A 23092-nucleotide genomic window follows, 5' to 3' on the forward strand; every position below is an offset into this window, starting at 1 on the left:
TTGGCCAGGTTTCATTCATTTGGATTCAGGGACTCTTTAAGAACAACCCCTCCAGGCCACAATGGCAAGATAGAAAGTTTGACATATACAGTATATCATAAATGCAATTTTCATATTCATACAATTTCAAGAATGACTGATTAAACTACTTGATATGGGATGGACAATTAGATAGGGGTGTCAGACTCAGTTTTGTTACCAAGTGATTTTAAAAAATATCAGTGCATCAGGCAATCTTAGTTATTACTGTGGTGGCTCTTGAAGGAAGATAGGACAACTCATGCAAATATATTCATGCATATATTTTTTCCTTTTGTCATAGGTTATTGTGGAGTAAAGTGAAGTTCTTACTTCCATGTGTTAATCAATCATCATTTTCTGGTGCCATGATTAGTCAGTATAATTACCTTACCTCAAAATGTCTAGTCTTCTTTACTTGTTAACTTTGCATTATGTGATATTCTTGACTTATAACAGAAACTGTATTAACATTATTATGATAGTAAAGATCTGTACACTCAATATAAAATGCAAAGTTAGACAAATGCTTAAAAATGCCACTTTTTTTGAATGGCACTGGATCAATCTTTCCATTTTGAATTCTTTTTCCCTTGTCTGCTGCTGGTGTTGTCTGTGAGCACACAGCTATTTGTTACATTAGGCATTTGTGTTGCCAAAAAAACCAAAAAAAGCTGAAGGGTTCACAAAATTCTACAATTTTGACTTTTGTTAAATTTTTCTGTACTACAGTAAGAAAAACTTTACATTGTTGTCTGAGCTCATTTGGTAAGAGGTTAAGGAGTAGTACCTTTGACCCTGTTATCCTTGCGGTACTTTGCTGGACCTTCAGTTAGATATTGTTGCAGAAGTCATATCAAAATAGACACAGAAGGCTACACAAAACAAAAGTGCAGAGCAGTAAGCTATCTAACTGTCAAGTAAAATCTCACTGGGATACAATGTGAGACGCAATTGTGCACAAACAATTCATGAGGTATGACAGGTTGTCAGACATCTGCCAGCACCATCACATCTACATAACTCAATCAAAGTGAGCAACTGTGCAGTGTAGTTAAAATACATATTCATCATCACCATCAGCATTCTTTAGAGCAGATAATGCATATGCTTATTAATAAAATCACTACATTATCTCTCTTTATGATACTGTGCAGTCCACTCTGTGGTCCTTGCCACATGGTATCTTGGCAGGAGATATGTTTTTATGTCTTAAACACAGATTAGTTCTCAGCAATGTTTAGAACTAATCCTCATTTAATGTGAACAGACCAGTGCAGACAACAATGTAGGAGGTAATGTAGCACTTTAGCTTTGTGGGCTGGTTTATAACTACGCCAGACAGCATTTTGTTGTACTTACAGTATTCCTGTTATACTATTATACAAAGAGAATGACAGAAATGCAAACAGACCAATGAATTGAGCAGTACAACTAATATAAAACTTAGGAATTGCAGCCTGCCAAGTTTATCAGCCCCCTTAACATTGCCTAATGGTCCTGCAAGTTCAACAATGATCATTCATGACTAACCTGCAGCAGATGTGCACACATTGTGTTCTTGACTTTAAATGCACAAATGACTAGGCTTCCATTCAGCTGACGCTGTAATCGGATATTATTGAAACTGTCATTGCATGTATCTTTTTTGCTTCTATGATCATTAGACATAAAGCTTAGGGGCATTTCAACCATGGCTGAAGGTTGAGCAGTAAAGTAATTTAAAATCATTCAGATGGAAGATGCCTAGGCTCTCTTTAGTGCAGTTTTGCACACTTAAGCACTTTTGCTAATGAATGCAATTTATACCAGATGTTGATAAATTGAAGGCAGCATACAGTCTTTTCAGGATTGAATTAAACAGCAAACTGTAAGTCAGCATAACTGTACTGAATCTTATGTTCTGCTTCCATTAGAAATCCAAAGCACAAATTTTTAAACTGATACTAAGACTGACCAAGTATTATTTCTTGTGAGTGAACCCTAGCTGCACTATTACAGAAGCAGTAACCAAATTTATACAAGAAGATGCCTTATTCTAAAATTATTCCTCCACATAACTGGTAAACTGAGTTTAAGTTATGAAAAAAAAAGAAAAAACGGCAGTGACAAAGTAATCATCAAATTAAACAATGAAACGTCCTTAGCTTCTACGTCAACAAAGAGGAAGATGTATGACATTTTTGTTGAAGTAATCAACTTCAAGTAACCCTGGTATAGAATATCTGTATCTGCAGGCCTCAGTTCTGAGGAGCACTAGTGGCCTCCTTCATACAGAGTTCATAACACACATATATCACACTTTAAATCAAAGCAGGAATATAATCAGCCAATATTTGCTCAGATATACTATATGTATTGATAGAAACCCCAATAATACAATTAAAAGGTTGTTTTAAGTCTGTGTTAATTCTTTTAACTCTCACTTTACCACTACTACATTGACTGAGGCAGAATGGAAATGTGTTTTTAATGGCTCTGACTACTATTCTAGATTAATACATGACAAGAGAAATAATCCAGTTGTACTGTTTAAAACAGAGGCAAATCTAATAAATGGGACTTTTGAACTGCAATGGAAAATAACTACAGATATTAACAGTGCAGATTTTAAGAACAAAACTATTCCATACTTCAGTACATTGTAAACTAAATATTTCAGTGTCAAACCCTGTCCCTCTTTGTACACACTACTTTAGTAATTTTAAGCTTATAATAGAAAAAAAAAACAGTCATAACTTTAATTTCTAAAGTGAAACCTGCTACCTATATCTTAGGCCCTGTCCTAACAAAACTAGTCAAAACTCAATGTTGTTCTGGCATAACTCATTTTTGGCACTATCAATAGTTCATTACTAAATGGTAATATACAGCACTAAAGATGTCAGTTATCAGATCACTGCTGAAATAGCGTTAGACCCTCCTATGCTTAAAAATTATAGACCTACAGATAAATTATCTTTTTCTTCTAAAATAAATGAAAAATATTCGGTGTCATCTTACATGTTACAGTCTACTTGAAATGTTCCAGTCTGGATTTTGCACCATTCCCAGAACAGAAAAAGCACTAACCTGTGTTGTAAATGATTCTAATATCCTCTGATGAAGAAAATTTCAATTTCTATTCTGTTACATAGGCTGGAAAATTAAATCACTGCTTGGTTTAGTTCACATTTACCAAATTGACTTCACCATATACAAAAATGTGCTGATAGGACTCTGTCACTATACTGGGTACTTGGGCCTTTACTGTGTCACGCACATGCGCATGGGGAGCCGCGGAAAGACCCGAAGAGCAGCATATCACATGAGGCCAGGGGATCAAGGTGAGGTACTAACCTTTCTTTCTTTTGTTCCCACAGAAAGACAGATACAACCCCGCCATAAAATCCTGGACGCTTGAAAGCACACGCTGCCACTTCCGCGCTCCATCCCTTCCTCTGGTCCCACCGTGATGACGTCATACCTCCCATACAACACATCAGTTCCCTCCCAGCATTCCATTCTTCAATTTCCAGTACCTGATTATTTAAGTTCCCCCCATCAACTGAGAGGGGGTGGTGTAATGACTGTTTGTCAGAGAATTGACCGTGTATGGAAAACACTTGATTCTTTCTTTTTTGTACAGTATACGGGGCCAGAAACCCCAAACCCTTATTTGTTTCTGTCTCCTTATTACAACTGCTTTCACTTTACATCTGTCCATTAGCAACTATCATTAGAAAACATAACATTCACCTTTATTTATATGCAGATGATACCCAGCTATAACTTTCTTTTAGACCTGACTTCCGATCAAGCTTAGGGCAGACTTTACAATCCACCCTCTACTTATTTATACAGCCTTATAAAGCCAAGGCCATGCTTACTTATCTGAACTTATCATTTCTTACAAACCAGAGAGTGCACTGAAATCTCAAGATGCAGGCCTACTGAAAACTCCAAGGATTAACAAAACAACAGTAGGAGGTCAAGGTATTAGCTACACGGCCTGAAAGGTGTAAAACCATCTGTCTGCTAATATAAGAGATGTCCTTCAGTCTTAGCTTTTAAATCTAGGCTGAAGACTAACTACTTTAGCTTAGCATATCTGGCTAGATCTGCCAGTTATCTGTGCATACTGCATCTTTGTTTGTTACTCATTTGTATACAAATATAACAAATACAATAAATATTAATTGCTACTAACCCTCCTCCTATTTAGTTTCTCTTCTCTGTGTCCTTCTGTGTCCTCCTGTGGCACTTTGTGCCATTGCTTTATATCTAACTGGGTTTCCTCCCGACAAAAAGGCATCTGTGATACTGGAAGCACTTGAATCAACAGGTGGGAAGATTCTGTTCTCAAAGTAGTTTGCCTAGCACAGACTCTACTGTAGAATGCCTAGGAGGGTTTGGGCCACCAGATGGCCTAGGTCTCTAGGAATGTGACTGCATCTGACTTTGTCTTTTGGCTTAGTTTGTTATAACCAGAGGTTTACTTTCTGCAGGGATGCTGCTAACTGGAGTTTTTGTTTTCATTTTCTCCATTGTAAACTGGACTTAGTATTATGATAATACTAATGGTTAGATATTGTTAGGTTCCATTTAAGATAATTAGTTTGGAACTCATTTGTCTTCCCATGTGTTTAAATAAATATGTATCATAATCTGTATGTTTTATGCAGTTAGTGATTTTTAAACTTTGTAATTGCATTTAACTGTGAACTTGTGGCTGCACTCAGGGTCTGAACTCCATGAAGGGCACTATGCAAAAATAAACAGAATTGAATTTTTACAGGCATTAAGTTGTCATGTTTATAAAATATAGTGCTGGCATTTAAGTTTCTTCATTGCAAAAATATATGTAACATTAATTTTCGATAATCCATAATAAATTACTGTAAACTCTTTCTCAATGCAATATATAGTGAGTGCTGCAGAATTTAATACTAATATTTTAACTAATCACTTGTCCCTTCATTGTTCATTTTGAAAATATCTAGATGCATCGACATGGATGGATGGATGGATGGATGGATAGATAGATAGATAGATAGATAGACAGATAGATACTTTATTAATCCCAAGGGGAAATTCACATAATCCAGCAGCAGCATACTGATACAAAAAAACAATATAAAATTAAAGAGTAATAAAAAATGCAGGTAAAAACAGACAATAACTTTGAATAATGTTAACGTTTACCCCGCCGGGTGGAATTGAAGAGTCGCATAGTGTGGGGGAGAAATAATCTCCTCAGTCTGTCAGTGGAGGAGGACAGTGACAGCAGTCTGTCGCTGAAGCTGCTCCTCTGCCTGGAGATGACATTGTTCAGTGGATTCTCCATGATTGACAGGAGCCTGTTCAGCGCCCATCCCTCTGCCACGGATGTCAACCTGTCCAGCTCCGTGCCTACAATAGAGCCTGCCTTCCTCACCAGTTTGTCTAGGTGTGAAACATTCTTCTTCTTTATGCTGCCTCTCCAGCACACCACCATGTAGAAGAGGGCACTCGCCACAACCGTCTGGTAGAACATCTGCAGCATCTTACTGCAGATGTTGAAGGATGCCAACCTTCTAAGGAAGTATAGTCGGCTCTGACCTTTCTTACACAGAGCAACAGTATTGGCAGTCCAGTTCAATTTATCATTCAGCTGCACTCTCATGTATTTATAGGTCTGTACCCTCTGCACACAGTCTCCTCTGATGATCACAGGGTCCATGAGGGGCCTGGGCCTCCTAAAATCCACCACCAGTTCCTTGGTCTTGCTGGTGTTCAGGTGTAAGTGGTTTGAGTCGCACCATTTAACAAAGTCCTTGATTAGCTTCCTATACTCCTCTTCCTGCCCACTCCTGATGCAGCCCACAATAGCAGTGTCGTCAGCTTAACTTTTGCACGTGGCAGGACTCGAGTTGTATTGGAAGTCTGATATATATAGGCTGAACAGGACCGGAGAAAGTACAGTCCCCTGCGGCGCTCCTGTGTTGCTGACCACAATGTCAGACCTGCAGTTCCCAAGACGCACATACTGAGGTCTGTCTGTAAGATAGTCCACGATCCATGCCACCAGGTGTGAATCTACTCCCATCTCTGTCAGCTTGTCAAGGAGCAGAGGTTGGATGGTGTTGAAGGCGCTAGAGAAGTCCAAAAGCATAATTCTTACAGCAAAACTGCCTCTGTCCAAGTGGGAGAGGGATCGGTTTAGCATATAGATGATGGCGTCCTCCGCTCCCACCTTCTTCTGGTATGCGAACTGCAGAGGGTCGAGGGTGCAGCAGACCTGTGGCCTCAGGTGGTGAAGCAGCAGCCGCCCCATGGTCTTCATCACATGTGATGTCAGAGCAACAGGCCGGAAGTCATTCAGCTCACTAGGACGTGATACCTTTGGGACTGGGGTGATACAAGATGTTTTCCAAAGCCTCGGGACTCTCCCCTGTTCCAGGCTCAGGTTGAAGATGCGCTGTAGAGGACTCCCCAGTTCCAGCGCACAGGCCTTCAGCAGTCATGGGATACTCCATCTGGACCTGCTGCTTTGCTGGCACAAAGTCTCCTCAGCTCTCTGTTCAGTTGCGCTGCTGTAATTGTGGGTGAGGATGTCTCTCCTATGCTGGTATCAGCAGAAGAATGGTTGGAGGATGCAGTACTCTGAGGTGAGAGTGGGTTAGGGTGGTCAAACCTGTTAAAGAAGTTGTTCATTTGGTTTGCTCTGTTCATGTCTCTCCCGATGGTGGCACCCGCTTCGAGCTGCAGCCAGTGATGATCTTCATCCCATCCCACACTTCCTTCATGCTGTTATTCTGCAACTTCTGCTCCAGCTTTCTCCTGTACTGCTCCTTCGCCACCCTGCGCTGGACTCGAAGTTCCTTCTGCGCGCGCTTGAGCTCATGTTGACCACTGCCTTCAAAAGCCATTTTCTTCTGGTTCAAAAGGTCCTTGATGTCACTTGTAATTCATGGCTTGTTGTTAGCATAGCAGCGCACTGTTATTGGAACTCCATACAGAAGTTGATGTAATCAGTAGTGCAGTCAACAACCTCCTCAATGTTCTCACTGTGATTCCTGCATGATATCCCAGTCTGTAGTTCCAAAGCAGTCTCTCAGAGCCTGCTATGCCTCAGGGGACCAATTCCTGAATAAGCGTGTGGTTGTAGGTAGCTCCCTCACTCTTGGTTTGTAGTGAGGCTGAAGCAGAACAAGGTTATGATCTGCTTTCCCAAGCGCAGGCAGCGAGATGGTGCTGTATGTGTCTTTAACGTTTGCATACAGTAGGTCGATAGTCTTATTTCCCCGGGTGTTACAATTCACATACTGGGAGAAGGCAGGTAATGTTTTGCCCAGCGTTACATGGTTAAAGTCTCTAGTGATTAGCACAAGCGCCTCAGGGTGCTGTGTTTGTAACTTAGCAACCGCGGAATGGATGCCGTCACTCGCTATCTCCGCGTTTGCGCGAGGGGGGGATGTAAACAATAACAACAATCACTTGTCCAAACTCTCTGGGCAAGTAATAGGGACGCAAACTTACGGCCAACAGTTCGATGTCCCTGCAGCAAGTGGAGATTTTAACGTTTACATGTTCAGAGTTGCACCATCTTGTATTGACATAGAGCGCGACACCCCCTCCTTTCTGCTTCCCGCAGGTACTTGCGCCTCTGTCCGCTCTAACTGTGCTAAATCCGGGTAGCTCCACGTTAGCATCTGGGATGTTAGTTGTTAGCCACGTTTCACTAAAACACAGCAAACTCCATTCTCTGTAGTTCCTGCCATTTTTCACCAATGCAGCCAGTTCGTCGATCTTATTTGGTAGTGAGTTCACATTTCCCAGGATCACAGAAGGCACCGAAGGTTTGTAGCGCCACTTTCTTGCTAGATGCTTGGCTTTTATCTTAGCACCGGCTGTGCTGTCCCAATACCGCCTTCTTACGTCATCAGGTAAATAGGAAACCACACCAGCGTGCGTATTTGTTCTAAGAGCTTAAAGTTGACTACTTGAATAGACGAGTCTCGGTGTGTAAAAATCTATCTCCAAGTAGTAAAAAGCGTCCAGGGAAAGAGTCCATATAAAAGAAAGTGGTAGGAGTTAACAGTGAAATAAAGAAAAATAGAGAAAAAGGTAGAAAGATAAATATAAAGACTTTAAAGACAAAGTCATACACAGAGCTGCTGGAAAGGCTACCACTTGTGTCGGCACCTGAGTCTTCTTTAAATGCATGTAATTTTGGAGCAATTAATAATTGACAACCCTAAGATAATTAAATAAAATATAATGTGGAAAAAGTACCTAAAGCATGTTCAATATATTTATACCCTTTTCATTATTAGGTTAAACGAATATGATTAGAGTTGCTTTTTTCCAAATTCCAAATTCCAAATGAAGAAAGTGCTTAATTTTAATAAACAGAATAATAAATGTGTTGTTTCATATTATTATTTTAGTTGCATTCAATTTGACAGCCTTAATATGCACACCATTTAATATTTTGACGATTTTCAATCGATTAAAAAAAAAAATTATAAAGAAACTATTTTCATGCATTTTTGCAACATTTTGGATCTGTTAAGAGTCTTACTATAAAAAAAATAATCTTACTTTATTATATATTCCCACAACATGAATTACCAGTTGAAACTGATTAAATCATTGAAAAAATAATTTTTGTATTTACAGAGTTTACTCGAGAATCACAGTTTTATTCCATGTGTGGACATGAAGAAGCCAGTTAAAGTTTGTTCTGTCATATTTCCCCTTTTAACTTCATTTTATGTGAGTTCTTGACAGCAAGTCATATATATTTATGTATAGCCTTTGGTGGTAAAGTGGAATTCAGCTTTTTAACTTATCTATGACTAAAAATGAAATCTTCCCAAATTTTCACACTTTTGTTTTTTGTACAGATAAAAGGCCATAAAAGAAAACATGGCCTGTTTTGGAATACAATCTAAAACTCAGTTTTGATGGTCTCTACTGTAAATTCCTACTACAAAGAAATATCACAGTATAAAGTAAAACAGCATGCATTTATTTTTCAAAGTTCATTATACAATGTTTAATTGTCACGTTATCTGCCTTTTCCTTGGGTTGAATTTACTCAAATCACAACCATTTTATGCCAGCCTGAAAGATGAGATGTTGGTTCAGAGGTTGCTTTGCTTTTGGCCATAACTTGACATTGTCTTTTTAAAGATAATCTCTTTCCCTACAGTGTTTTTTAAAAACTTACCTTCAAAATCACCATCTCTTGCCTTGGCAGCAATCTCTGAAGATGAAATGCTTTCTTGACAAAGTGCGCAGTCCTCAAGCACTGGATTTCTCAGTCCCTGACCTGAGAGAATAAAAAAAAAAAATTTTTTTTTTTTTTTCAACAATTTCATCATTTTTTTCTCATAGGATATTAAATAAGTAATATAACATTCAGTAACAGGTGAATTTTGAACAAAGGAATTAACAAAAGCACAGTAAAGTTTTATATTTACTGACACCCGTTTGCCTCACAGCCCCACGCTAAAGCCATCAAAGAACAATGCCTGGCATAAAATATAAACTTGAATTTTATGTTCACGTTTCTAAATCCAAAAGAAAAATTTTTTGGAAATTTTGGAAAAAGTGACCATCCATTTAACAAGTTCCCTCTTGCATATTATACACATTTATCAAAAATATAAAAATTTCTTACAGCAACAACCACTCTTGTCAGCTTAATGTTTATAAAACAGACTAATTTGGAAGGATCTAAAGAGCACAGATTATTATTCAAATCATGGGCACAACTGATACAAGTATTTGGGCATAGTATAAAAACAAGCATTATTCTCAGTGACTTGAATGCATTAAATACAAGGAGCTCAACGTTACTTTCAAAAACCTACCTATTTGATGTGAATGGACATTATTTGATGCTCTTTAGCACACTATTCAAGTGATAAGTTATCTAAATGGTAAGGCCAGTGACAGTGGACAGAATGCACAGATTATACAGCTGCCTTGATACCATATATCAGGCAGGATTAAAGAATGTAACAATGCGTGCCCAAGAAGCTGATGTACTGTACCTGTACCATCTTTAAGACTCACCACTCTACTTCAATCTGCCGAATTAATAAAAACCAGACCAATAGTTACAAGACATACATACATATATTATTAATGCAGAGGTGGTACATCCCATTGGAATTACTCACTGCCATTCATACTTATTTTACCCACACTTTAGAAACAAGGGAGAATATCTCAGTTTACTTATTTAACAGTTCCAGGCATTATTAATTAAAATATTATTTAATAAAATAATACCACACTGTGGGGTAGGTAAAGGAAAATAAATAAATAAAAGGAAAACAACAAAGCCTGCTGTCCGCGTAACTAACAAACCTTGGGCGACTTTTTGTCTGATTTGTGCTTTGCTAAACCCCAACCCCCCATGAGAGTAGTACAACAAAGGACTCCTTTAATCACCTGCCGGAAGTCTATTTGCCCAATTGTCCACCTCTCAAATAGCTTGCTCTTCTGAGGCATACTTCTGGCCAAGCATCTTTATCACCAAGCCCATTTGCTGCAGAAACATTATGTCTAGCACCCCCTGGAAAGAATCCTAGTGGACCTGTACCTCTGGACCTTCAGTTGCCCTTAAATGAACCAGTTTTGTGCAACAACATTGACCCATACATATCTTTCTAGCACTGTGTGCTCAATAGAGGACAGGACCAGTTCTAACATTCCTACCTTGGCCTCTCCCTCAAATTGCATCACTAACAGGGTTTTCAAGGAATTGAAACAGTATCAAATGAGGGATAGAAAATACAGTGACCGCTACCATATTTATAATGTCACTTCCTGTCTGAATGACCAGTCTGGTCATGTGACACTACTCAGAGCACTGCCTAAACAATAAGGACAAGAAGTTAAAAATATTAAACTTTGCCAAAATTAGATTAAAATTAAAAACAGGCAAAGCTAATGATGAGAATCTGAAATACAATCATAAAACAAAAGCAATCAGATGTATAAAATGTATTAATTATTACAGTGATATGCTGCTGGCACCTTGCTTCACTTTAGGCCACCCTGTTACTAGCTTGTTACTTTGTATTCTAGCAAAAGCATGGTCTCCCTTTACACAAGCTAGTGTTCTTACCTGCTCCCCTTTTGGTGCACTTAGCCAAAAAGCAGAGCTCACTGCCCCCAGCTTCGCTCAATATGCCTTATACAGGACCTCTCAATTTGCCAGTCTCTTTCGCTCTCTCTTCCTCACGTCTGCAGAAATCTCTTCAACCTCACACTATCCTTTCTCCTGGCAAACACCTGCCAAACACACACTCTCAACCAAAACTAGAAACTCTTATATTAACTAAATAGCTGTGTTACCCGGTTTCACACGAGACATTTTATAAGAAAATGCTGTTTGTTAATTGGGATTATTGGCAGGCAGTCTAGTATAGTGGTTAAAGCTTTGGATCTCGGACAAACCCTGAGGCTGTGGCTTCACATCCTACTAGTGAGGAAGTTACTTCAACTGCCTATGCACCAATTGGAAAAACAAATAAAATGTAACCAACTGTATCTCAAATACTGTTAAGTTACCTTGGATTATTCACTGGGCTGCTTACACTTGAACATGTTAAACATAATTGCACATGAGTAAAACATTACTGCATTAGATGAGTTCCTGCCTTTTTCTGTTTTTTTCTAGTGACTTGGCTTTACATGATGGTCATTGTAAAACACAATTTTACTGAAAAGTGTATCTTAAGAATTGAAATGGGTAATCAGTACGAATAATGTGAAATTTGACTATATATCATTATTAAATGATATGATTTTCACTTGTTTACATTATTCACTCAAGTATTTCTTTTCATGGTTTTCATCAGTTGTATGTTCAGCCTTGTATATATTTTGTTTTCTGCCTTAGCCATAAGCAGACAATAAAGTTCAAACACTGAATCGAACTGTACTTTAATTTATTACAAAGATAAATGAATGATTTTACTTTTAGTGTTGCTTTCTCTAATGCTTGTGATAATATGCTTTGGAGACAGATGTAAAGAATTTTGGAGAGTAGCTGGAAGAGAAATGTCGTCCCTGTTTGAAGTAAGCAAACGTGCATGTTAATTATTTCAGAGGGTGGGGTGAGAGGTCCCCTTTCAAAATCTGTAGATGCAAATTTATATGACAATGGAATAATTTTAAACTTGTGTCACCTGTCACCCCTATCTTGGATCTGAGGATGCCCCTTCTGCCTCTACTTCTCTCTCCCTCTATTTTTACTTCTAGTAAAAATCACACAAACGCTCAAAACTACACCGTCTGGTTTATAATGCGCTTGTTAACCATCGACCTTTGCATCTTTCTTTAGTTTTGCCATTTTCATTTCATACCTCACCGTATTCATCAAACATGTTTATTTCTCTTTTTTCTAGTCCAGGACACCACAACTTCTTTAGTTGTTTGTCCACCATAGAGCTTCCGACAACATGTATGACAGCATAATATTAATAAATATCGAGGGGGGAAAAAAAAAGCACAACACCACAGGTCGACAATTTTTTTTAATAACATCAACAAATTTTAATCAAATCAGTCAAAGCATTTTTTGAGATTTTGGGGCATTTAATTTTTCTGATATGAAGGAGGCAAGGCTACGCCTAAGAAATGATACATTAAAATGTCTTTTCTTACTGGATACCTACTGATGATGATGTACAATCCTGCCAAATTTAACCTTTTTACTAAACAGGAATTAGTGTTTTGTTGATGAGTGACTGAGTAAGGGACAATAACATCATCAAATACACAATCCATTTATATGATAGTCACAGGGAGCTATAGTTTACTCTGGTGGACTATCACACACATCAGGTAACTTTAGCATCACCAATTAGCCTAGCTCCTCACCTTTGGTCCCAGGGACCTACACAGAAAAAGTACTGTATATAACAGCATATGTATATAAATTTGCATGTGTCCCTTTATCAGGATTTTGTCTTTTATATATTCCATTGATATGTACTACTCAGAGAGCACATTTTGAATGACAATATAAAATCCATTAGGGAAAGGTTGGTTGTGACATTTATACACACGTTCTTTGTCAGACATGCCAAGGCTTTTAGTCTAACAGGGCTCTAATGCTTTGCTAACACAATAAGTGCAGGTACATTAACAGATTCTCCCTCAGTGTCTACGGCTTGTGCTTTAGTGGGCTTCACTGAAAGCACTTACAACAAAGAGATATTATCAGGGCTCTTTGCCTCAGGAGTTAACACCTGCTTAGGGTAGGCACACACTGTGCAATTTTAGCCCGAGTTGTCAGATCCTCAGTGGTTTTGAAATCGGCACAAAACTGCAAGAAAAGTCACTGAAAGTCATAATGTTTCTACTCGCAAGGTATGAGATACTTCTTGTCTGGCTATCTGGTCAAATGAGATGTGAAGAGTGAAAGGGCACCCAAACTCCTGAGATCATTAAAACATGAGAAATATCACATTGTGTATACCTGCCCATAGTGCTTTATCTGGGCAAGGATCTCTGGGTAAACAAGCATTTCCCATCCTTCTCGATTGTAATGAGACAGTAATGATTGCACAGACCTAAGGGAGTTAATTAATTGTTTTTTTTACAGTATATGTAATACAAAGACATTGGAAACTTTGCTTTCCTCTTTAAAGTGAGCAAGCACATATCAACTCCATGCTTTCCTTTGCCTGATTACTCTAATGCTGTAAATGAGCTCCTCACACAAATTCAGAACTTTCAAGGTAAGGTACTGTGGTAGATAGGGGGCACTCTTGCTCCCTTGAACCCCTGTCCACGACTCAAAACACCAGGTAAAAGTCCTCAAATTGACTTTATTAAATCTCCACAGTGTACAAAACACCCTCTCCTCCACTATACTCATATACTACACAATACACAATCAATGAACAATAAACCAATCCTCCAGCTCCCAGACGCGTTGCCACCCTTCCACCCAGCTCAGCTCACTGTCTGCGAGCTCCCACAGTCCTTTTATATCTCCTGACCCGGAAGTGTTCCTAATCCCCAGTCCATGTGACTCCCAATCACTTTAGGGTCAGGTACAAGTTCTTTTCTTCACCCCAGAAGCACGTCATTCCTCTTGTCCACGTGTGCTTCCGGGGCGTAGGGAAAATAATCATTATTCCTCCCTGCAGCATCCCCTAGTGACCCCATGGCATCCAGCAGGGCTGTGCATAAAAACTACAATGTCCGTGATGCCCTGCTGGTCTTCTGGGGACCTCCATACTGCAAGGAGGGCTCCATCTGGTGGCTTGGGGGTATTGGCCGGGATAAAGGGCCGGCCATTCACCACAGTACTTATAATCGGTAATCATCCTGCAGGAGACTGGCAATGTGCTGCATGCTGATTAGCCCAAACAAAAACAAGGATACTGTACTCATGTGACAGTAATGAACCTATAAAATTATACAACTTGTAATATACATTTCACATCAACAGAACAACTTGTCTCCTTACTGTAATGAACAGTCCAAACAGTTCACCTCTACTGCATGTTAAACTAACCTAATTCACTTTTCTTATTTGATTTGATTTGTGACAAAGACTGGATATCTCAGGCAGGTGTCTCGCTTCAGAGCTTTGTGTAAAGATGCAACACTTCCAGCATTTCTCCCATATTCACGGCTCTTTCTGCAAAAGACAGCAGAGACCAGTGTACAATATTGCATATCATATCTTCTTTCTTTTTTCTTGCCAGAGTCAGCCCCATCTGTAATATACATAACCAGTGTACAAAAAACTCAACTATAATATTTGTCTGTTAAATGCAAGTCTTGTTAGAATGGGGATCAGCTTCCACTACAAGGTATACATGCTAATTTAGAAAATTATTTTAAAACTTATAATGCAGCACCAAATTTGAAAGGATCAATGAGGCTAATTATGTGAATGTAATCTAAAATGCTTTTAAAATGTATTTTAATACAAACTACATACTTCAGCTTGCAGCACTAGGAGCAGTATACACTCATATATCATTTGGCAGTTGGGAGCAGCCCCAATTTCCCTCATAGAACACTCGCTTGTATTTTTATGCAAAGCCACACATTCTAAGGTCTGAGGACCGCTTCTTAAACTCAATTCTGAATTAAACCCTTAAGATAATTATCTGCACTTGATTAAGGACTTAAGAATAAGTGGTTGAATTAGTATTTTAATTAAATGTTCATTATTAATGATTTTTTAATTATGGATGCAATGAACTAATGTGGAAAATTAATTTAGAAACTCATTTAAGTGATCCACTATTTAAACATTTTCCTTATTTTAGGCTCTTAAGGGTTTTAATAAAGTAAGTGAGAGCTTAGCTAAAAAGAAAAAGCACAAGACACTTGGGCATTAAAAAGATAGGGTTGAAGGCCCCTGCAAAAAAATTCTGTGGCATATGACATTGATCTCCTCTCGGGAAGTGCAGTACGCATTTTTTTTTCTTTTTTAAAATGGTTATAACTTTTATCACTAGCTTGTTTTATTCAGCTGAAAATAAGTACTTACACTTGCTGGCCACTTTATTAGGTGCACCTTCCTAGTACCAAGTTGGACCCCCTTTAGCATTCAGAACTACTGCAGTTCTTTGTGGCATAGATTCAGCAAGGTGCTGAAGACATTCCTTGGGGATTCTGGTCCATGCTGACATATCAGAATCATGCAATTGTTGCAGATTTGACGGCTGCACATTCATGATGCAAATCTCCCATTCAACCACATCCTAAACGTGCTCTATTGGATTGAGATCTGGTGACTATGGAGGTCATTTTAGTGCGGTTGAAGAAAACAGTTTGAGATGATTTCAGCTTTGTGACGTGGTGCGAGGGATTCTGTGGAGGTCATGTTCAAAAAACCAGTTTGAGATGATTTCAGCTTTATGACATGACGTGTTATCCTGCTGAATGTAGCCATCAGAAGATGTACACACTGCGGTCATAAAGGGTTGGAAAGATCAGCAACAATACTCAGGCAGGCATTTAAACAATGCTCAATTTGTACTAATGGGCCTTAAGTGTACCAAGAAAATATCCCCCACACCATTACACCACGATCATCAGCCTGAACTGTTGATGCAAGACAGGATGGATCCATGACATCATGCTATTGACACCAAATTCTGACACTACCATCCAAATGTTGCAGCAGAAATTGGACTCATCAGACCAAGTAACTTTTTTCCTGTCTTCTGCTGTCCAGTTTTGGTAAACCTGTGTGAATTGCAGCTTCAGTTGCCTGTTCTTAGCTGACAGGAGTGGCACCCGGTGTGGTCTTCTGCTGCTGCAGCCCATCTGTTTCAAGATTCAACATGTTGTGCATTCAGAGATTCTCTTCTGCATACCTCGGTTGTAACAAGTGGTTACTATTGCCTTTCTATCTGCTCAAAACCAGTCTGGCCATTCTCCTCTAATCTCTAGCATCAACAAGGCATTTTCACCCAGACAACTGCTGCTCACTGGATATTTTCCCTTTTTTAGACTATTCTCTGTAAACTCTAGAGATGGTTATGAAAATCCCAGTAGACCAGCAGTTTTTGAAATTCTCTCTTCTTTTCTTTCTGTCTTTCTCTTCCTCCACTCCTCCCAGGTGAGATTTGTCTGTTTTCTGTCCTCCACATCCAACTCCAACTTGCCTTGGTGAATTTCTTTTATGGAAGACCCAAGAGAAAATTTCTGTTGCCACGCCACTACCCATAGGAAGCACTTTCAGGACAGGTGGAAGCCCTACAAAGTAAGGTTCATGGCAGCACCTCCTGGCAGCATCCTCAGAACTGAACACTGCTGCCTCCATGGGACTACAATAGCCAACATACCCTGCAGATATATGTAGGGGTACCATATCCAGGGAATGCTGCCATCTAGCATGTCTGAGGATCAAACAGTCTGAATCAGATGTTTTCCCCTGCATCTCTAATATACTGGGCCTCCCAGGCCAGCCAAGGTTCTTCAGTCACCCTCTGCGACTTTAAAGGAAATATTTATTTTTGGAAGCCAGAGTCATACAGTTCACTTTTATCTGGAAGGTGATACAGTTACAATGTTATAACTAGTTGTGCAGTTTTGGACAGAAATGGAAGCTGTCATAATGACAAACTCTAATGTAACAAGCCCGGCTAAAACTTGTTTTTATTTTTGCTCAAAACTAAAAACAAATCAAAGTGTAAAACATGCAAATTTTTATTTTGCAAACTGCAAAAAAAATTATAGTGTGTAATAAAATTCAAAAGTAGTTTCCATCCAAGCCAAAGGCAAATGCAAAGTTGAAAATCTATTTACAAATTTACTTCACTAATGCTACATTTAAGCAGGACATAATACAAGTACTTATACAGATTTTTCAACTTGTGAAAATAAATAGAAGGCAGAAGTGTCACAGAGTTTGAGAGATTATAAGAAAGATTTACAGGATTTTTGTTCCATAGTGCAAACTGAAATTAAGCCAGCAAATAATGTACATGAACATCTGCCAAACTGTGATCCCTCTCCTATTCCTTCTCTCTGCTCACGTATGTGTTCTTCCACGTGCACATCACTCGACCATGCAAACTCCAGTAAACGCATTCAAAGTTAAGTCAGATTACTGTCCTTGTAACACATTAACATAGCCTTTTCTCTGGGATATTTTCTTGATGAGTATTGCAGGGGTCAGCGAAATCCGAATTCCGTTTGATATTTAACACTAGAATTACCAGAGCCTACGAAAAAACTCGTAATTCCGTCCCACCTTAAACTGCTTCTTAAATCCCTTCACACCTCTCCGCCAGCGTCCTTTGTTCTCTAAATGTGCTGATAAAGAGAAGCTCGGAGCAGCCGGCTATTCCATCCCCCCACCAATTTAGAACGTGCACGAACTTCTCTCAGCTCATGCCTTGATTGAGTATCTGGGAGTGAAGTGGAGTTTTAGAGTGAAATAATAGATCGTTGTTTGGAACACACGCATTTCATGTCTGTTCCGTTTCTACAGTAATCTGTGTCAACACATTGTTAAAACAGAAACTTTTTATATTCTAGTAGTAGATGACAAAATGTAGGCATAAACTATATAATGTATGAAGCCTGAAGTCCAAATAGCAAAGAAACATTTTCACAAGAATAACACAATTGCACTTTTATTCAAACATATAACTGCAGAAAGAAAAAGCCGCCTTAACATGCGACATTGACGCCAGTTTACTATAACTGACTCCGTGGTTCAATACATACAGCCCCCGCTTGGGAATCAAGGGGTCACGGGTTCGATCCTGCGCTCCTCCCTTTTGAGAAGTAAACTGTTCTTAGTCTTACTGTTTTAGTATAAAACATACATTTGATTTCAGTCTGTAACGGCCGGTGCAATTTATGATCTTTGTAAAGGTTAGCTTTTTTTTTTTATTCACTTTTCACTCTCTCAGTCGCGTTCAGAATCAATCCATACAACCCCATCTGACACGGCTGTTTTCACTAAAGACGCGCTATAGCTCTGCAGTGTACCACGATGCATACTAACGCCCCGGTTCTGACACACAAACGCTGGCGAAGCTGCCTTCTTCGTATCTCACCGTCACTTGCTTTTCTTTTTATTCAGTTTTATTGAGTGTTCCTGCCAGTCCCGCATGTTGCTGTATGCTTTTCTTTTGCACCCCAGGACATGCAGAAGAAAGAATGGTAAAGACCAACTTCGGCTATATGCAATCATCAGACACTCCCCATCTGCCCGTGTCGTTCAAACACAGGAACATATATTGGTGTAAAAGTATAACAAAAGTGCACTTTTATTCAAGTGCACTTTTCCCATCGCTTTTCCTGTAGAAGCAATGTACACACTTCTCTCTATGCTGTGGTTTCTATTACACACCTGAAAGAAAGAGACAATATATGTGAAAATATAATGCACTAATGCAATATTATTTGAAAACGAACAGCGTCAGATCGGTGTGAATTTATGCAGGAACTGGAAATTCTCTGATGCGGGACCTTCCCCCAGGGAAGAAAGTACAGTGTCAGGTGCTCATTCAGTGTAATAGAAACCATAGCACAGAGAGGTGTGTACACGGCAACAAGTACACGTGTCGTAAATGTAGGAAGGACGGTCCTTGGGTGTGTGGGAACTGTTAATATTTGAATGTGATGATTTTATATAGCACGGAATGAAAATCTTCACTTCTTAGCATTGCACCATGCAAGATGTCGTATCAATCGCCTACTGTATCTTGCTTTCTTTTTTCTTCGGTTATACAGGTAGTTTTGAATAAAAGTGCACTTGTTTTGTTTGCGAAATGAAGTGTCTGTGTGCTCTTTTCGTGGCATTACACGTGTATTTTTTGAGCATGCCCGTTTGAGCAGTATAAAAAGTATTGAAAAGTATAACAAAACAACGGGCAGATGGGGAGTGTCTGATGATTGCATATAGCGCCGAACTTACTGCTCTTTACTATTCTCTCCTCTGCGTGCCCTGGAGTACAAAAGAAACAGAATACAGACGCGCTATAGCTCTGTGCTGTACCACGATGCATACTAACGCCCCACCGGTTCTGACACACAGGCGCTGGCGAAGCTGTCTTCTTCGTATCTCACCGTCACTTGATTTTCTTTTTATTCAGTTTTATTGAGTGTTCCTGCCAGTCCCCGCATGTTGCTGTATGCTGGATATGTTCATATGTATTGTCTCTTTCTTTCAGGTGTGTAATAGAAACCACAGCATAGAGAGAAGTGTGTACACTGCTTCTTACAGAAAAAGGCGATGGAAAAAGTGCACTCCACAGCCTCAGTGCATTAGAACTTCAATTTAGGGCAAGCCAATTATTACTCCACAAGTAATTTATTGGAAGAAGTCTGTAACCTATGGCAAAATATTTGCCAGGCAGTAAAAATAAAACAGAATAATATTCATGGCATATTACTTCTTAAATGTTGAAGCAACAGAGTGTGCCCTACATTGTCATTTAAATATAATTAAAAATCTCTTTGAACCTAACTATTACCTAACTGGTAAAGGATGTCGCCGAGTTGTATTTCGCCAAGTTGTTTCTTCGCCAAGTTGTTTCTTCGCCAAGTTGTCTTTTTGCCAAGTTGCCATCGAATCAGGTGCAGGCCAGGGATGGATTTACCATCAGGGTGCCCTTTCACCAATTACACAACCCCTCCAACCCTACTTGATAAAATGATCGAGTCTCTGAGTGATGAAAGCAAGAGTGAGAAATACCAAACTGCATTAAACAACTGGGTGTTTGCATGCTGCATTGTTAAGAGTATGATCAGCTCTCTGTTAAGGAGCTACGTCACCAAGTGGCCTGTTTAGGGTCTTAGTCTGGGTTTAGTGTGGGCAGTGTAAGGAAAAACTCTGTCGTAATCAGTAGGTCCTTTAGTATCTGTTGGCCAAGTACTGACATTTTTCTGTGTTGCTATTGTATATGCAATAAATTAGCTATGGAGAATGCTCTTAGTTAGGATGTACATAATGTATAATATATGGATATGTGATAAATACAGATACATAACGTGGAAATAAAAGCCGCACCACCTTGAACTTCTGAACAGCATAACGCAGAGCATACATTTCTTTTATAACAAATATGTGTTTGGATGGCGTGTATGAAATGCTAAAACAGCTAGTTCATGATGCAGATCAAGGTAATGGTATGGTGTTAACCAGTTTGTCATGACAACATGGACCAGATCTGCAGCTCTAGTTAGTTAAGAGCACTAAAGGCCGAAGCTTGGCATTTTGACGGAAAACCAGTATCATCATATCTCAATCTCGTTCCCTTTCTGCTAGTTTCATTAAACTCATTACTATCACTTAGACTAAGTAAATCACTAATGGCTGTGGAGAGTTTCTATTTATACTTATTTCTGAAAGTCTCTGACCTCTTTCTCAAAGTTATATTAAATGATAGGTCCCTTTTCCCCGCCGGATGAGGTGCTGTCACTCAAGCATCTATCCTTGCCCTGGACCTCAAAGACATCTGCTTCTTCACCTGTGTCTGCTGGCTGCTACTATGGTTTCTCACAAACCCAGCAGTGGACACCAAGTGATTTATAACATCACCATTTTAAAATGAATTGTAGGGGACAATACAAAATTCAGATTTTCAAGAATTCCAAAGGGTTAACTGGGGTCCCAAACACACCATGAGTGATAAGATTTTTGTACCTTGTGTATAGGAACTTTACACTTTCATGCATGAAATAAGTGGCAGTCAGCACAGAAAATTAGGGATGACAAGTTACCTGTAATATGCAATAAATATCAAGTAAGAATGTAACTGCTTCAAATATGAATTAAAACAACTATAATATAACAATTTTGTCACCCCGACCTTTATACTGTTGTGCTAGTGGTGTTCAGTGGGGGGGGGCTGGCTGGTTGCTTGTTCGATAGTGTTGGATCAGTACTAAAATATTCACTTCGGTATCAATAGCAGCTTTCGGACCTCAGTACCGGCACCAAGATGTTTCTGAAATAACTCCAAAAAATCCCGATTTTACTCCAGCTAAATGGCTCATGCTTTTGCTTGCTCTTTTGATACCTTTGCTTCTTTGGTATTGATTCCATTTTGCTTCATTACCACTATAGTATAAAGTCTTCATCCCCTGGGGCCTCATGTAAAAAGGCACAAAAATGTTGCGCATGCCTGTTTCCATGCTTACATCGTGATGTACAGTATAAAAATTAAACTTGGTGTAAAGCCACACACATTCTCACTGCAGCCCCCCTTGCATACGCACTTTTCTGCTTGGTTTTGCAAAATAGTGGTATTCAGCATCAAAGCAGTGCTACTGTTTCTTTGTGGTCTCTCTTTTTTCAGACAAGGGATTTATCAAATACACCAAAATTAATTGTACATTGTCTACAAATTGAATTCACTTGTTTGTAATCATTCTGTAACAATATAATGAAGCATGGAATGAACAAACTATTCCAAACACCATAGCTACTTTAGTTGTATTACTTTCAGTGCACCACTTAAGAGTGTTTTAACTCATTGTGTGTGTGTGTGTGGTAGGTTAGCTGCACAGCAGCTGATCTGAAAGCTCTATGGCGGCCTTTGTTGAGAGCACAGAGGATTATCAGGATACAGTTTCCTGCTCTGGAGGACATTTTTAACACTTGCTAGTCTAAGGAAACCAACTAGCATCTGCATGGATTACACTCACCCATACTACAGTCTATTTGAACTTCTCCAATCTGGCAAACACTTCAGAGCCTTTCCTGCATGGACCTTGAGGCTCAGAAACAGTTTTATCTCAAGAGCTGTAAATGCACTCAAATCACACGCTCCCAGTAGAACTATTTGTACTTATAATTACAATTACCTCACAGTAAACTTCCACTATAACTGTAACATTGCACAACCTGATCCACTTTATGAACCATTTGCACTATCTGCAATGTATGTAGAGGTTTACTGTACTTATGCATTCATACTGTATATTTTTCTTTTTTTATCGTATTATTATTAACATTTTATAGGAAATAGGTTCATGGAGGAGTTGTATATTGAATCTCATTGTACCATACAATGACAATAAAGGAATTCAGTTCAACTTAATAGTAGAGAGCGTGTATTTACAGATGATAATGACTGGCTTCTAGGTTGATTTAGATTTCCAAGACCTATCTGCTTGGAACTGTGTGCTGTTAAGAGTAATAGAATGTATACTTGATATTATATTTATGATTAAATCCATTAAAGTATGTATATTACATTTTACAGATAAATTGTTAACTTCATTTAAATAATATATACTGTTAATAATTAAACATGTGAGGGCACAGGGACACAGTGGTAGCGATGAGCTGGAGCCCTGTCCAGGGATTGTTCCTGCTTTGTGCTTGATGCTTGCTGGGACTGGCATGACCCTGGATTGATGTACTAATTAAACATGTATTATGAAGATTTTTTAATGTTCCATTAAAGTTTTGAAGATTGGCGTTCTAAGCTTACAGCTGGGGCTACATTTATTACAGAGCTCATTGCGTGGCGATCGGTTATGTGGAGAAAGAAAACATTACGACAGAAATTGGGGGTTGGTACATTTGACAGAAACAGTACTGCTATCATTCCATTCAGGGTCATGCACATCCCAGCAAGAATGC

General features: G+C 39.0%; 1 protein-coding gene across 3 annotated transcripts in view; it reads right to left on the reverse strand.

The window, feature by feature from the left end:
- Positions 1–23092, reverse strand: part of zfyve28 (zinc finger, FYVE domain containing 28) — a 411740-nt gene that overhangs the window by 35145 nt on the left and 353503 nt on the right. For all 3 annotated transcript variants that reach the window (XM_039751731.1, XM_039751730.1, XM_039751732.1), the window contains one exon: positions 9215–9316. In XM_039751731.1, coding sequence (XP_039607665.1) covers positions 9215–9316 — 102 coding nt within the window. The remainder of the gene's footprint in view (positions 1–9214; positions 9317–23092) is intronic.

This window comes from Polypterus senegalus, chromosome 4, assembly GCF_016835505.1.
Source record: "Polypterus senegalus isolate Bchr_013 chromosome 4, ASM1683550v1, whole genome shotgun sequence".
NCBI classification, from domain to species: domain Eukaryota; kingdom Metazoa; phylum Chordata; class Cladistia; order Polypteriformes; family Polypteridae; genus Polypterus; species Polypterus senegalus.